Source organism: Oncorhynchus keta, chromosome 8, assembly GCF_023373465.1.
Source record: "Oncorhynchus keta strain PuntledgeMale-10-30-2019 chromosome 8, Oket_V2, whole genome shotgun sequence".
NCBI classification, from domain to species: Eukaryota; Metazoa; Chordata; class Actinopteri; order Salmoniformes; family Salmonidae; genus Oncorhynchus; species Oncorhynchus keta.
This window is the reverse complement of record NC_068428.1, coordinates 19,480,043-19,495,552: the sequence shown is the minus strand read 5'-3', so window position 1 is coordinate 19,495,552 and position 15,510 is coordinate 19,480,043. Positions and strand designations below refer to the sequence as shown.

Below are 15,510 nucleotides of genomic sequence, written 5' to 3'. Positions count from 1 at the left end.
GTGAGAGCGAGCTGAGATAGAGAGAGAGAGAGCGAGCTGAGAGAGAGAGCGAGCGAGCTCAGAGAGAGAGCGAGCTGAGAGAGAGAGCGAGCAAGCTCAGAGAGAGAGAGAGCGAGCGAGCCCAGAGCGAGCTCAGAGAGAGAGAGAGCGAGGGAGCTCAGAGAGAGAGAGCGAGCGAGCTCAGAGAGAGAGGCACGAGAGCGTGCCCAGAGAGAGCGAGTGAGCTCAGAGAGAGAGCTCAGAGAGAGAGAGAGCGAGTGAGCGAGCTCAGAGAGAGAGAGAGCAAGAGGGCTCAGAGAGAGAGAGTGAGCTGAGAGAGAGAGAGAGTAAGAGGGTTCAGAGAGAGAGAGCGAGTGAGCTCAGAGAGAGAGAGCGAGCTCAGAGAGAGAGAGCGAGCTCAGAGAGAGAGAGCGAGCTCAGAGAGAGAGAGAGCGAGCGAGCTCAGAGAGAGAGAGAGCGAGCGAGCTCAGAGAGAGAGAGAGAGCGAGCTCAGAGAGAGAGCGAGCGAGCTCAGAGAGAGAGCGAGCGAGCTCAGAGAGAGAGAGCGAGCGAGCTCAGAGAGAGAGAGAGCGAGCGAGCTCAGAGAGAGAGAGCGAGCGAGCTCAGAGAGAGAGAGCGAGCGAGCTCAGAGAGAGAGAGAGCAAGAGGGCTCAGAGAGAGAAAGCGAGCGAGCTCAGAGAGAGAGAGCGAGCTGAGAGAGAGAGGGCTCAGAGAGAGAGAGCTCAGAGAGAGAGCGAGCTGAGAGAGAGAGCGAGCGAGCTCAGAGAGAGAGTGAGCTGAGAGAGCGAGGGAGCTCAGAGAGAGAGAGAGAGAGAGAGCTCAGAGAGAGCGAGCGAGCTCAGAGAGAGCGAGCTCAGAGAGAGCGAGCTCAGAGAGAGAGAGCGAGCAAGCTAAGAGAGAGAGAGCGATCTCAGAGAGATAGCAAGAGGGCTCAGAGAGAGAGAAAGCGAGCGAGCTCAGAGAGTGAGAGCGAGCTGAGATAGAGAGAGCGAGCCGAGAGAGAGAGCGAGCGAGCTCAGAGAGAGAGCGAGCTGAGAGAGAGAGCGAGCAAGCTCAGAGAGAGAGAGAGCGAGCGAGCACAGAGAGAGAGAGCAAGCGAGCCCAGAGCGAGCTCAGAGAGAGAGAGCGAGGGAGCTCAGAGAGAGAGCGAGCGAGCTCAGAGAGAGAGGCACGAGAGCGTGCCCAGAGAGAGCAAGTGAGCTCAGAGAGAGAGCACAGAGAGAGAGAGAGCGAGTGAGCGAGCTCAGAGAGAGAGAGAGCAAGAGGGCTCAGAGAGAGAGAGAGTGAGCTGAGAGAGAGAGAGAGTAAGAGGGTTCAGAGAGAAAAAGCGAGCAAGCTCAGAGAGAGAGAGCGAGCTCAGAGAGAGAGAGCGAGCTCAGAGAGAGAGAGAGCGAGCGAGCTCAGAGAGAGAGCGAGCGAGCTCAGAGAGAGAGAGAGCGAGCGAGCTCAGAGAGAGAGAGCGAGCGAGCTCAGAGAGAGAGAGCGAGCGAGCTCAGAGAGAGAGAGAGCGAGGGAGCTCAGAGAGAGAGAGAGCGAGCGAGCTCAGAGAGAGAGAGCGAGCGAGCTCAGAGAGAGAGAGCGAGCGAGCTCAGAGAGAGAGAGCGAGCGAGAGAGCGAGCTCAGAGAGAGAGCGAGCTCAGAGAAAGAGAAGGAGCGAGCGATCTCAGAGAGAGATCGAGCTCAGAGAGAGAGAAGGAGCGAGCGATCTGAGAGAGAGAGAGAGAGAGAGCTCAGAGAGAGAGAGAGCGGGCGAGCTCAGAGAGATAGAGCGGGCGAGCTCAGAGAGAGAGAGCGGGTGAGCTCAGAGAGAGAGAGCGGGCGAGCTCAGAGAGAGCGAGGCCGAGCGAGCTCAGAGAGATAGAGCGAGCGAGCTCAGAGAGAGAGAGAGCGAGTGAGCTCAGAGAGAGAGAGCGAGCTCAGAGAGAGAGAGCGAGCTCAGAGAGTGAGAGCGAGCTCAGAGAGTGAGAGCGAGCTCAGAGAGTGAGAGCGAGCTCAGAGAGTGAGAGCGAGCTCAGAGAGAGTGAGAGCGAGCTCAGAGAGAGTGAGAGCGAGCTCAGAGAGAGTGAGAGCGAGCTCAGAGAGAGAGAGAGCTCAGAGAGCTCCGAGAGCTCAGAGAGCTCAGAGAGAGAGAGCGAGCGAGCTCAGAGAGAGAGAGAGAGGGAGAGAGCTCAGAGAGAGAGAGGGAGCTCAGAGAGAGAGGGAGCTCAGAGAGAGAGGGAGCGAGCTCAGAGAGAGAGCGAGAGAGCTCAGAGAGAGAGCGAGAGAGCTGAGAGAGAGCGAGCAAGAGCTGAGAGGGAGCGAGAGAGCTCAGAGAGAGAGCTCAGAGAGAGAGCGAGCTCAGAGAGAGAGAGAGAGCGCGAGCTAGCTGAGAGAGTGAGCGAGCCCAGAGAGAGAGAGCGAGCGAGCTCAGAGAGAGAGCTCAGAGAGCTCAGAACGAGAGAGCTCAGAGAGCTCAGAGAGAGAGAGTAAGCGAGCTCAGAGAGAGAGTGAGCGAGCTCAGAGAGAGAGAGTGAGCGAGCTCAGAGAGAGAGCGTGAGCGAGCTCAGAGAGAGAGCGTGAGCGAGCTCAGAGAGAGAGCGAGAGAGCTCAGAGAGAGAGCGAGAGAGCTGAGAGAGAGAGCGAGAGAGCGAGAGAGCGAGAGAGAGAGAGAGAGAGAGAGAGAGAGAGATAGAGCTGAGAGAGAGCGAGCAAGAGCTGAGAGAGAGAGAGAGAGAGAGAGAGCTCAGAGAGAGAGCGAGAGAGAGCGCAGAGAGAGAGCGAGAGAGAGAGCGAGCGAGCTCAGAGAGAGAGAGCGAGCGAGCTCAGAGAGAGAGAGCGAGCGAGCGAGCTCAGAGAGAGAGAGCGAGATCAGAGAGAGAGAGCGAGCGAGATCAGAGAGAGAGAGCGAGCGAGATCAGAGAGAGAGAGCGAGCGAGATCAGAGAGAGAGAGCGAGCGAGATCAGAGAGAGAGAGCGAGCGAGATCAGAGAGAGAGCGAGCGAGCAAGATCAGAGAGAGAGCGAGCGAGCCCAGAGAGAGAGAGAGCGAGCTGAGAGAGAGAGCGATCGAGGAAAGAGAGCGAGCGTGGAAAGAGAGAGCGAGCGAGGAAAGAGAGAGAGCGAGCAAGCTCAGAGAGCGTGAGCGAGCTCAGAGAGAGAAAGAGAGCGAGCGAGCGAGCCCATAGAGAGAGAGAGAGAGAGAGCGAGCTCAGAGAGAGAGAGAGCTCAGAGAGAGAGAACTCAGAGAGAGACGCTGACTAGGTCGCCAGGTGTTTCCTCTGACACCAACCCTAATTCTAACCTTAACACTAAAATAAGCTTTTTACAATTGAGAACTGGCATAATGTCCTCACTTCTCTGAATTTGAGTTGGTTTAGTATTCTTGTGAGGATTTCTGGTACTCACAAGTATAGTAAAATGTGTACAAACACGCACACACACAAAGACAGAGCCGCTTACTTACACCCAGTTAAACTTAGATTCACACACAACAGGTAGGAGGGGAAACACACCAGACGAAAATGTTTTACCGCAGTCAGTGGATTAAACATTACGTAACCATATCTGAGCACAGAATCACTTGTCTCCTGTAAATCAGCCCTAATCCTGGGAGATGAAACACTGTGGTGATTAGTTCTCTCCTGGGTCCACTTTGCTTGGACGAACAATCACTCAGAGATAAGTGAAGTGCACAGAGTGAAAGATGAAACTCCTCTGCAATGACATCAGATAGAGCCCCCCCCCCAAAAAAAAGAAAAATGCTTACAGAAAGGCTGGTTTGCAGTTTATCGGTGAACAGAGAATAAATTTGAGCGATAAGGGATGGACTGTCAGACTGAGAGCTGGAGGTAGAGGGGGATGAGAAAAGCAGAGATCAGAGGGTGGAGGGTCGGGTGGATGATAGAATCGGAGAAAATTGACAAAATAAATCATTGGAGCACCATAACGTCTTCCTCACATCTTACTCCGAAGACTCATGACACCGTTTTACGACAGTCCCCTAGCAAATGAAACAGACAAATTACGTCCAATTATCACTGCATGGTTACACTATCTGGGATTAAGCCCTGGTTTTCCGCTCACTCACGGCTGACTGTGGACACACACACACTTCATCTCTATTGACTGCTGTCTGATGAGCCACTTGCATCGCTAGGCTCAAGACAAACTTGGACTAAATTATTTTTTATTCGGAGGGTTACTCCAGTCCGTTCAGAACCCAGAGGCTGAATACGATTGTGGCAGTCATCAGGAAAACCTGAACAAGAAATGGAAACAAAAAAATACCAGCAGCATTTCCACAGCTGTTATTTCTCAGGATCTGTGTAAATGTATCAGGCTCCTCAAAAGGAAAAGGCTGTCAGAGGTTGTTACTGTGACACATCACAGCCTGCTGCTTCACCGTGAAACCAGGAGCGATAAAACGTCAAGTGTGCTTCACTTCCCATGATGCATAACTGACTGGGGGCTCTATTTTAGAACATCATGGGGGAGGAATTTTAAAGGAACAGACAGTTCAGGTTTCATCACTGACATAGGAAAGGCGTCTTATGTTGACAGGTCTTTGGGCTTATAGTGACTGATCAGTTGACATGGAGAAAGACAACTCCCATGCTGTCTGTCTGTCCCGACACACACCAACAAATGGTCATGAGTCAGTCAGGCCAGCAACTTGGCCTAGCAGTCAACCCAAGCAACCACCTCACACCTGTTGAACAAACCCACCAGGCACATCTAATAGCCTAGCGCCCCTTTTGACACTGATTTTTGTTGTCTAATGAATCAAAACAGTAAGGACTACTTCAATTTCACCCACCATTTACTATCACTCACCAGGTCTCCAACCAACCATTCCATGCGGATTAATTACTTGACGCATGAAAAAAGTCACAACCTTTTTTTTTTAGGAAAAAGGAAATGTGGAAACAATTTTCTAAATGTCAACAGAGAATTTGTTTGTTCGACATGGTGGGATCTTTTTGTGTCTGTAACATGAATGATGCGAGAAACGGCCGTGGAAACGCCTTTATGCTCAAATACTGATATAACTGTGATATCAAAGTAAACTTGGAGTCACGCGGTGATATATTGTGTTGTCCTCCCACTATGACCCGGGAAACCATGCAGTTTATTAGGCAACAGATTACACCAATTGTGATGAACTTCACAGTGGAGTGAAAGTGCACGGTGATGAGTTTGATGCTGCTCTCCCATAAATATTGGGGGTCTTATTCTAGTGACATGACGATTGATGCTTGGCTGCTGTTTGACAAATAAAAATAATCTCGCTCTTATCCATAATCTATATGTAGGTAGCCTACTCGCACTGTATCTGTGAGCTGTTGGTTAGAGCGCACGTGCTATATAACGCAACAGTTGTGACAAAACCATCAGTAGAGTTGACAATGTGATGGAAACCCATTTAACTTTGTTTTATTTTTATTCGGCACATGGGAAATTAACTTCAAAAGTTATTTTTTTGTGTGCACTACGTCATCACGCAGAGTCTTTAATCCGCAAATAGCCAGTTTGATGGTAATATGTGCATATTGTTTTATGCAGATTTTAGAATATTCGCATGAAAATCTGTCACCAATTGCATGGAAACCTGGTGATTTACTATTTCCAATAAGTAATGTGATCACCAATCAGCAAGATGGATAAAAAGATGTATATATTTGAGAATTGTAGCAGTGCTGGAGATCCTTGGAGCTCCAGAGTCATTGTTAGATGAGGCTTGGTCTCGTGGAGAGATGCCAGCAGCTGGCCTCATTTAGGCCTTTCTCTCGAGGGGCCTCATCCGCCCCACGCCCCCGCCATATTGAGTAATGGATCTGACTAGGGGTCACCCTAGTGTTTCACCCTCTGCCTGTGGACCAAGCCTTGACATCTGAACTCTCCCTAGCCCACAGACAACACCCTCCACTACAATGTGATGAGTGCGTTGCAACGCGACGAGAGCCCTTTTCAAACAGCCACAAAGCTGTTCTATTTATAAACATCTGTATCGGAAACATAACCCATTTAAATAGAGGAAGAGTAAATATTGTATACTATAACGTGCAAATCTGAGATGTTTGTTTCATCCAGGGGTCACAGTAAACTACACACCTGCACTGCAGCAACATGGGACACCTAAGTGCAGTGGTCATCATCAGCAAGTCAAGTGTGACATAGGTGGATGAACGACCTTAGAGGACCAATAAAACGTTAAGAATGAAATCATCTTACATATTAAATACAGGTTTTGAATTGTGTGATATTAAATGTGTTCAATGCAAATACATAGATTTTTTAAAAGGCACAAATCAGTTAGTGCGCAAGCCCTGCGTAATAAACCGTCATAGCCCTATGCAATTGTCAACAACAACGGAAAAAAAACGGATGTTTGAATTAATGTGACATCAAATCAATTATTTTCATTATCATCGTGAATAATCCCAAAATGTCTAACCAGGGGAAAAAATCCACAATGAATTAAAGCCCATTGCACGTAGAATACAACCCTAGCAACATTTCCACGGGTCTTTTTTTGTCAATATGCATGGGAAATTGCTATGATCAAATTGACATTCATGTTGACTGAAAGTACACTGGTCAATTAGCCTCGGTTTAACCATTCAATTTGCGGTTATTGCTCCTACCCGTTACTGCATTGATTGCAACAACTGGGCAAATGTTTCTTTCTGGAGGCGTGTGGAGGTGTGACACAGTTTGAAATAAAAAAACAAATGTGTTTTTCAGTCAGCTCTGTAGCAGCCACTGATAATACAGTTGCGCACTGCATGCCTTGCTATTTTACATTCAACGAGACAAGATCCACATCGACATTGCTGCACTGCAATTTGCTGTATATGCAGAATAGAATACAAATTTTCCTATATTTAAACGACCAAATAACCTAATGAATAACATGCATTTGATCGCATCCGGTTGGAAAGTTTGTTGGACATATAGCCTCTCAAAAAGTTACCTGTGTGAATGTAATATAAAATGTTCGCATCATGTTGCTTCAATGTTTTTAATCAAGACTTAGATCATTACTCACCTCATGATTCAGTCACAGTACTGTCACAGAACAGGGTCTTCGTCAAGGGCTTCAAATAAGTTATTTAACTGATGACTTATCTTGCAACGGTTTTCAGAAAGTTCGCACTTAAATATGCCACAAAATAATATCAATGGAACGCCGCGGTATGAAAGAGGCTCGTAGTTACATCCAGTATAGTATAAAAAAAAAAAGAAAAATGAAAATGTAAAAAGTATTTATTCTACATGATCGAGTGCATCGCGCCACCGTTTACGAAATTCTAATGAAAGAAAAGACGGGGGGGAAAGTATATGGTTTTCGCTACTGGGAGACTGCAGTTGTCTCATACAGCGATAACATGCCGCTGGGATCCCCGTCTCTGCTTCAACACTGACGCAAAGCGTTTCTCAACTACGTGGAGACGTACAGAACATACCAGGCCACACCCCCTCGATTTTTTGATAGCAAGTACCCCTTGCAAAAAAAGGGGAATAACGGGATTTTTGAGTGAGACGTTTATGGGGGCTAATAAACAACCTCAGTGCGCCACTATGTGGATGTCAGTTATTGTCCCCCACGATTAATTCGGGAGGGGACTGTGGGTCTGTCTCCGTTCGTACCAGCTCGTGATGCGTTCAAAACAACTGGCCACTCGGCAAAAACGGTTGGGATTTTTTTTGAAAGGTCATCGACCTCGGAATTCTAAATGGGAAACTCGGGCATCTTTTCCTCAAACTCCAACTTTCCGACCTGAAGATCAATGACTTCATAATTTGACCAAGTTTTTTTTCCGAGTTCCTAGTTGTCTTGAAAGCCCCATGATATCCGGCATTTACAAAATTACACTGGGAGCTATCGTAATTGACTGACATTTGTTAGTCACTATCGATATCTCAATTGGCCCAAGTTTTTGCTTTGTTATTTCAGATATAGTATTAATTATAAGCTACATGAAAACAAAACAGTTTATTGTGCATTTTTTTGTAAATCCTGGAAGGCAGGTTAGCGTTTTTTTCGTAATTTAACTTGTTCTTGAGGCAGCTCTGCAAAGCGGCAGCCACAAAGTCATTAAACTGATTTGAAACCTAACCCTAACCACAAACTTAAGCATGCTCCATAAGTCCAAAAACCACATTTTTGTTTTCAATCATTTTTACAATATAGCCCATCTAGCAGAAATAGCTCAGTTCTGCCTCCAGAAGACTCATTCTAATAAACATCAACCTGCTTCTGGAAGAGAGAAGACACATCTATCTCAGAGACAGAAAATACTTACTGGCCTAGAGATTCAGTGGGCTATTTGATTTCTCATTCAAGTTAAATTTCACCTGGTCTGGGGAGCAAGAGTAGTAGCCTATTGAATTATAAATAGCTATTTACACTGTGATAACTATCTAAACCATTTAAAGTGTGTTAAATGAGGCCTCCTGAGTGGCACAGTGGTCTAAGGCACTGCATCGCAGTGCTGCGGTGTCACTACAGCCTGGGGTTCGATCCATGTCCACACCACCCTCTGTAGGGCCATGCTAGTAAGGGCATTGCTATTGCTATACCAGGCAGTGATGCAGCGAGTCAAAATGTTCTCAATGGTACAGCTGTGGAGGATTTGAGAGCCCATACCAAACTTGTTAGGACCATTTTAAGTCTTTAATGATTTGGACACAGAGGAACTTGAAGTTCTCAACCTGCTCCACTGCTGCCCCGTCAATGTGGATGGGGGTGTGCTCTCCTCCCTGTTTCCTGTAGTCCACGATCAACTCCTTGGTCTTACTGACATTGAGAGAGAGGTTGTTGTTCCTCCCTGTAGGCTGACTCATCGTTGCTGGTCGTCAGCAAACTTGACGATGGTGTTGGAGTCGTACGTGGTTGAACAGGGAGTGCAGGAGAGGACTAAGCACACACCACTGTGGGGCCCCTGTGTTGAGGGTCAGCGTGGCGGAGGCAATGTTGCCTACCCTCACCACCTGGGGTCAGCCCGTCAGGAAGTCCAGGATCCAGTGTGCAAAGCTGTCATCAAGGCAAAGGGTGGCTACTTTAAAGAATCTCAAATATTAAATAGATTTTGATTTGTTTATCACTTTTTGGGTTACTACATGATTCCATATGTGTTATGTCATAGTTTTGATGGCTTCACTATTACTAAAATAGTAAAAATAAAGAAACCCTTGAATGAGTAGGTGTGTCCAAACTTTTGACTGGTACTGTATATTTAATCAATAATCAAATAGGTCTATGGACTGCTTTTGCTTGTCAAATCTCTTTGGTTTGTTTTCAAATAGGCCACTTTTCAATTAAATGTGAAATTTAGTTGAATTTCTTATACTGTTGAGAATAATATATTTTTTGTCAAGAAGAATTAAATATAATTTGATTCATTTCTGCTATGTTCACTTTCTAATGAAAGCGCCCTTCTTGCGCTCTTGAAAAAACATAACTATTTCTGCCATCTACTGGCTGATGCGTGAAGGCCTCCATGAGTGTATAGCCATGAGTGTAAAGAAGCAAAGACTGGGCTTCTCTCTGGAGGAGTATCATGTCTCGTAGCTAAGTAGAATATTTTCTAGAATTACGACATACCTTGAACTTCACAGTATTGTGCTCTGTGATTGGTCTTTAGAGCGCTCGTCCAATCGCAGACGTGTATATACATCGGTTCTTTTCTACCTGGTAGTTCGCTGATGTGGTTTTTAAGACGTTGCTAAACCTAACAGGCCGTCTTCAACAGTTTTTCTTTTGGAATTAACTTCTTATGCACAAGGACTATGCCGTATTATCAAACATGGGAAGAGTTCGCCCGTGCAGCAGAAAAACTATATCTGACAGCGCCAATGAAGGTAACCATGAAGTTTAAAACTTTGTCAGCTACAGGAACTAGCTAACGTTACCTAGCAACATTTATTTAGTAATGGTTATGTCCCAGCACAAATAAATGTGCTAGCCCATAATAACCATCACCGCTGGAGGGCCATGCAGTCTCAAGGATCAGCTAGGATAGCTAACTACTATTAGCTTGCCGTTTTCAAGCAATGCAGGCAGTTTACGAGAAGCCAACTGTTAACGTTAAATATGCTGGCAAATGTGAGTAGGAAGGAAAAACTATAAATGGCCTAATAGTAAGGTTAGTCAAATGTTGAAGTCTGAGTACTATTAAGATAATCAACCACGTTGTAATACCTGTAGCTCTGTTTGTTGCATATTATTTAAATTCAATAAACAAGTTTAAGGTCTTTTCAGTTGCCTTTGTTGAAACGAGTTAGCGAACGTTTGTACAATATTTTCTTCTCCCTCCTTTTAATGCAGGTCAGGGTGGTTATCAAATACAGACACTGTGATGGTAGCCTTCGCATCAAAGTCACCGATGATGCAGTGGTATGTTCAAGAGAACACTGTCTGTTCACTGTGCACGTCTGTTTGTATCCTACATTACACCAACCACTAGTCCCTGTTAAGAATCCGAGAGTGGAAGACTTACATGTATCTAACATGGAGGCTCAACATTTCCGAACAGTCCCATTACAAGTCAGAATGTTGAAATCACGCTCATTTGGAATGTATATACAAAAGCACCCCTTCACGTTAGTAGCTTCAGCTATTTCAGCCACACCTGTTGCTGACAGGTGTATAGAATAGGGCACATGGCCATAATCTCCAGAGACAAACATTGGCAGTAGAATGGCCTTACTGAAGAGCTCGGTTACTTTCAACGTGACACTGTCATAGGATGCCACCTTTCCAACAAGTCAGTTCTTCATATTTCTGGCCTGCTAGAGTGCTGTTATTGTGAAGTGGAAACCTCTAGGAGCAACAATGACTTAGCCGCAAAGTGGTAGGCCATACAAGCTCACAGAAAGGGACCACCGAGTGCTGAAGCACGTAGTATGGTAAAAAAAAATAATAATAATAATCACCTGTCCTCCGGTGCAATACTCACTACCGAGTTCCAAACTGCCTTTGGAAGGAAGTCAACACAATAACTAATCAGGAGCTTTATGAAATGTGTTTCCATGGCCGAGCAGTCGCACACAAGCCTAAGATCACCATGTGCAATGCCAAGTGTCGGCTGGAGTGGTGTAAAGCTTGCAGCTATTGGACTCAGGACCAGTGGAAGCTTGTTCTCTGGAGTATTGAATCACGCTTCACCATCTGGCAGTCCGACAGACAAATCTGAGTTTGGTGGATTCCAGGTAAACGTTAACAGCCCGACTACAGTAGTGCCAACTGTGAAGTGTATTGGAGGAAGAATAATGGTCTGGGGCTGTTTAGTTCCAGTGAAGGGAAGTCTTAATGCTACAATGAGACTACTATTCTGTGCTTCCAACTTTTTTGCAACAGTTTGGGGAAGGCCCTTTCCTGTTTAAGCATGACATGCACAAAGCGGGGTCCATACATAAATGGTTTGTTGATCAGTGTGGAAGAACTTGACTGGCCTGCACAGAGCTCTGACCTCAAACCCTATCAAACACCTTTGGGGTGAATTGGAACACTGACTAAGAGCCAGGCCTAATCCTAATCACGATTAGAACCATATTCCTGTTTAACCGCTAGGTTTAATGGGTAATATGACAACACCACTGTGGAGCTCTATTAGGCAAACGAAGCAGTTGCTTAGACTTTTGAGACATGTTTATTTTTGTATATAAAATATTTGCTTCATGTCTGTTTCCCTCTACCTAATCCACGACTCATTCTGTTCCATTGCAGTGTTTACAATACAAGACTGACCAGGCCCAGGATGTGAAGAAGATCGAGAAACTGCATGGCAAACTGATGAGGCTTATGGTGTCTAAGGAAAGTGGTGCCATGGAAACGGACTGAACCCCTTAGTTGTGTTAACTCTCCTTTGAGTCTGTACTGTGGTTTGTTAATATTACAAACAATGGAAGAGAACAGAGCTGGAATGACTACATCGGATCGTGAGAGAGAAGGAAGGAAGGGAGGGGAAATGGGAGGGTTGGTGGAATCAAACATGAAAATGGCGAGCGTAACCTTCGGTGCTCTGAAGAGGTATTTCCTGGAGTTCTTTTAAAGAGCTTGTATTTATTTTCAGTTTTAAGATGGAGAGACGCATGTCTATTTATTTATATGGTTAGATTTATTTTTGTTATGCTTTTTTAAAATTTCCATTTCCACAAGGAGAAATGTTCATGACCATGTTGAGGTGACCATGAATGAAGCAGGTCCTTTTGATTGCTAGTTCAGTGAAAGAACAATGTCTCCAATGCCACTTAGTCAACTTTGCATATTATTGCATTACTCAATAAATGTTTATATACCTCAACAGCCAACATCTATCAACTTTCTGAAAGATTGATTTTAATGTATGATTAAATGTCAATGTCTCCCCATATCGCTGCTGATCAAGCTGCCATAACAACGGCCCTCCTGAATGTCTTCAGATTTATCTTTATTCATCAAGAATGCCAGATTTTTGGACATTATTTAATCATTGAAAATAATTTGTCTCCAAACTAGGTCACTAGCTACATAGGTTTCCATCTAATTGGTGACAGATTGTCATGCAAATGTTTGTAAATCTGCATAAAAACAATGTCCAATTTCCCACCATCCATCAAATATGTATAAAGCCCTTTTTACAGCAGATGTCAAAGTGTTATACAGAAACCCAGCCTGAAACCCCAAACTGCAAGTAATGCAGATGTAGAAGCAGATAAGACTGTGTGTGGTGAGAGTGCAATCTGAAAGTATTCAGACTCCTAAAATGGATTAGATTTTTTTTTCCCCCTCATCAATTTACACAATAGCCCATAATGACAAAGCAAAAGTAGTTAAAAATATATTTTTTTAACTATCACATTACATAAGTATTCAGACCCTTTACTCAGTACTTTGTTGAATCACCTAATGCAGTGATTACAGCCTTGAGTCTTCTTGGGTATGACACTACAAGCTTGGCACACCTGTATTTGGGGAGTTTCTCCCATTCTCTGCAGATCCTCTCAAGGTCTGTCCGGTTGGAAGGGGAGTGTCGCTGCACAGCTATTTTCAGGTCTCTCAAGGACATTCAGAGACTTTTCCTGAAGGGACTCCTGCGTTGTCTTGGCTGTGTGCTTGGTGTCTTTGTCCTGTTGGAAGGTGAACCTTCGACCCAGTCAGGTCCTGAGTGGGTTTTCATCAAGGATATCTGTACTTTGCTCTGTTCATCTTTGTCTCGATCCTGACTTCTCCCAGTCCCTGCCTCTGGAAAAACATGATACTTCCTCCAGATGTGACGCTTGGCATTCAGGCCTCCAGAGAATCTTGTTTCTCGTGGTCAAAGTCTTTAGGTGCCTTTTGGCAAACTCAGTGTTCTGTCGTGCCTTTTACTGAGGAGTGGCTTCTGTCTGGCCACTCTGCGATAAAGGCCTGATTGGTGGAGTGCTGCGGAGATGGTTGAGGAACTCTGGAGCTCTGTCAAGAGTGACCATCGGGTTGGTCACCTCCCTGACCAAGGCGCTTCTCCCCCATTTGCTCAGTTTGGCCAGGCGGCCAGCTCAAGGAAGAGTCTTGGTGGTTCCAAACTTCTTCTATTTAAGAACGATGGAGGCTCCTGTGTTCTTGGGGACCTTTAATGCTGCATACATTTTTGGTACCCTTCCCCAGATCTGTGCCTTGACACAATCCTGTCTCGGAGCTCTACGGACAATTCCTTCGACCTCATGGCTTGGTCTTTGCTCTGACATGCCCTGTCAACTGTGGGACCTTATATAGACAACTGTGTGTCTTTCCAAATCATGTCCAATCAATTGAATTTACCACAGGTGGACTCCAATCAAGTTGTAGAAACATCTCAAGGATTATCAATGGGAAAAGGATGCACCTAAGCTACATTGAGTCTCATAGCAAAAGGTCTGAATACTTAAGGTATGTTTAAAAAAATAAATAAAAAAAACATTTGTAAACATGTCTAAACCTGTTTTTGCTTTGTCATTATGGGGGATTGTGTATAGATTGCTGAGGATTTTTATTTATGTAATCAATTTTAGAATAAGGAATACTGAATACTTTCTGAAGGCACTGTAGTGCACAAATACATTTTGTGGTTAAGTTCCCATGTACCGATTTTTATTTTATTTTTTAAACATGTTAAATGGGTTTCCATCGCTTTTTTGGCTGTACCGATGGTTCTCATGCGTTATATGGCCAACAGCACGCAGATACATAGCCTACATGATGAGATTATTATGGATTATTTTATTTGTCAAACTGCAGCCAAGCATTGATGATCATGTCACCAGAATAAAACCTTCACAATTTTTTGGAAAGGAGCATCAAGCTCATCACCTTGCCCTTTCACCATGCTGTGAAGTTCACAATTTATTTAATCTGTAGCTTTCCTGATGAGTTGTAGTGGGAGGACCACACATGTCATTGCTTGACTCCCAAGTTTACTTCGATATGATGGTTGTTATATCAATATTTGCGCATAAAAGCGTTTCCATCGACAGTTCTCGCATGATTGATTTAACTAACACAAATAGATCCCACCTTGTGTAGCATGTTTTTTTGGGGACATTTCAAGATTTAATGTCACATCCACAAGTACAGTGAAATGCCTTTCTTGCAAACTCTAACCCCAACAATGCAGTAATCAATAACAATATAATATTAAAAATAAGGCAGAACAAAAACACAAACAATATAAATATGAACACAATAAAGTAAGCGAACATACTATATACAGGGTCAGTTCCAGTACCATACGTACAATGTGCAGGGGGGGGATACTGGATCTATAGTTCTGTCAGATCATTTCCTATTATTCTGTACTTAAATCCAAGACACTCCATTTAGTATGATATGTTACGTTTCGAATAGTATGTATTCATTTGTGGATGTCCACCACTCATTTCGTATGATGTTGTGAATTTGCAAAATGTATATGAATACTTTCTGAAGGCACTGTAGTGCACAAATACATTTTGTGGTTAAGTTCCCATGTACCGATTTTTATTTTATTTTATTTTTTAAACATGTTAAATGGGTCTCTCCTATCTCTCCTCTCCTATCATTGCTATCATTGCTATGCAGACGACACACAATTAATCTTCTCCTTTCCCCCTTCTGATGACCAGGTGGCGAATCGCATCTCTGCATGTCTGGCAGACATATCAGTGTGGATGACGGATCACCACCTCAAGCTGAACCTCGGCAAGACGGAGCTGCTCTTCCTCCCGGGGAAGGACTGCCCGTTCCATGATCTCGCCATCACGGTTGACAACTCCATTGTGTCCTCCTCCCAGAGCGCTAAGAACCTTGGCGTGATCCTGGACAACACCCTGTCGTTCTCAACTAACATCAAGGCGGTGGCCCGTTCCTGTAGGTTCATGCTCTACAACATCCGCAGAGTACGACCCTGCCTCACACAGGAAGCGGCGCAGGTCCTAATCCAGGCACTTGTCATCTCCCGTCTGGATTACTGCAACTCGCTGTTGGCTGGGCTCCTGCCTGTGCCATTAAACCCCTACAACTCATCCAGAACGCCGCAGCCCGTCTGGTGTTCAA

General features: G+C 45.0%; 2 protein-coding genes across 2 annotated transcripts in view; one reads left to right on the top strand and one right to left on the bottom strand.

The window, feature by feature from the left end:
* The window catches only part of LOC118386956 (protein enabled homolog), a 159,022-nt gene extending 151,627 nt beyond the window's left edge, over positions 1-7,395 (bottom strand). Inside the window, exon 1 of the mRNA XM_052523753.1 lies at positions 7,027-7,395. Within this exon, the coding sequence (XP_052379713.1) occupies positions 7,027-7,031 (5 nt within the window). The 5' untranslated portion in view covers positions 7,032-7,395. The remainder of the gene's footprint in view (positions 1-7,026) is intronic.
* A 2,148-nt stretch (positions 7,396-9,543) lies between these two features.
* Positions 9,544-12,286, top strand: LOC118386955 (signal recognition particle 9 kDa protein-like). Its single transcript, XM_035774988.2, has 3 exons — positions 9,544-9,842; positions 10,309-10,377; positions 11,710-12,286. The coding sequence occupies exons 1-3, from the start codon at positions 9,771-9,773 to the stop codon at positions 11,821-11,823; spliced, it is 255 nt and encodes an 84-aa protein (XP_035630881.1). The 5' UTR covers positions 9,544-9,770; the 3' UTR covers positions 11,824-12,286.
* Positions 12,287-15,510: the final 3,224 nt, after the last annotated feature.

Coding starts and splice junctions, on each gene's coding strand:
- LOC118386955 (XM_035774988.2), top strand. CDS start 9,771: ATGCCGTATTATCAAACATGGGAAGAGTTCGCCCGTGCAGCAGAAAAA. Junction 9,843..10,308: donor ATCTGACAGCGCCAATGAAG/GTAACCATGAAG, acceptor CTTTTAATGCAG/GTCAGGGTGGTTATCAAATA. Junction 10,378..11,709: donor AAGTCACCGATGATGCAGTG/GTATGTTCAAGA, acceptor GTTCCATTGCAG/TGTTTACAATACAAGACTGA.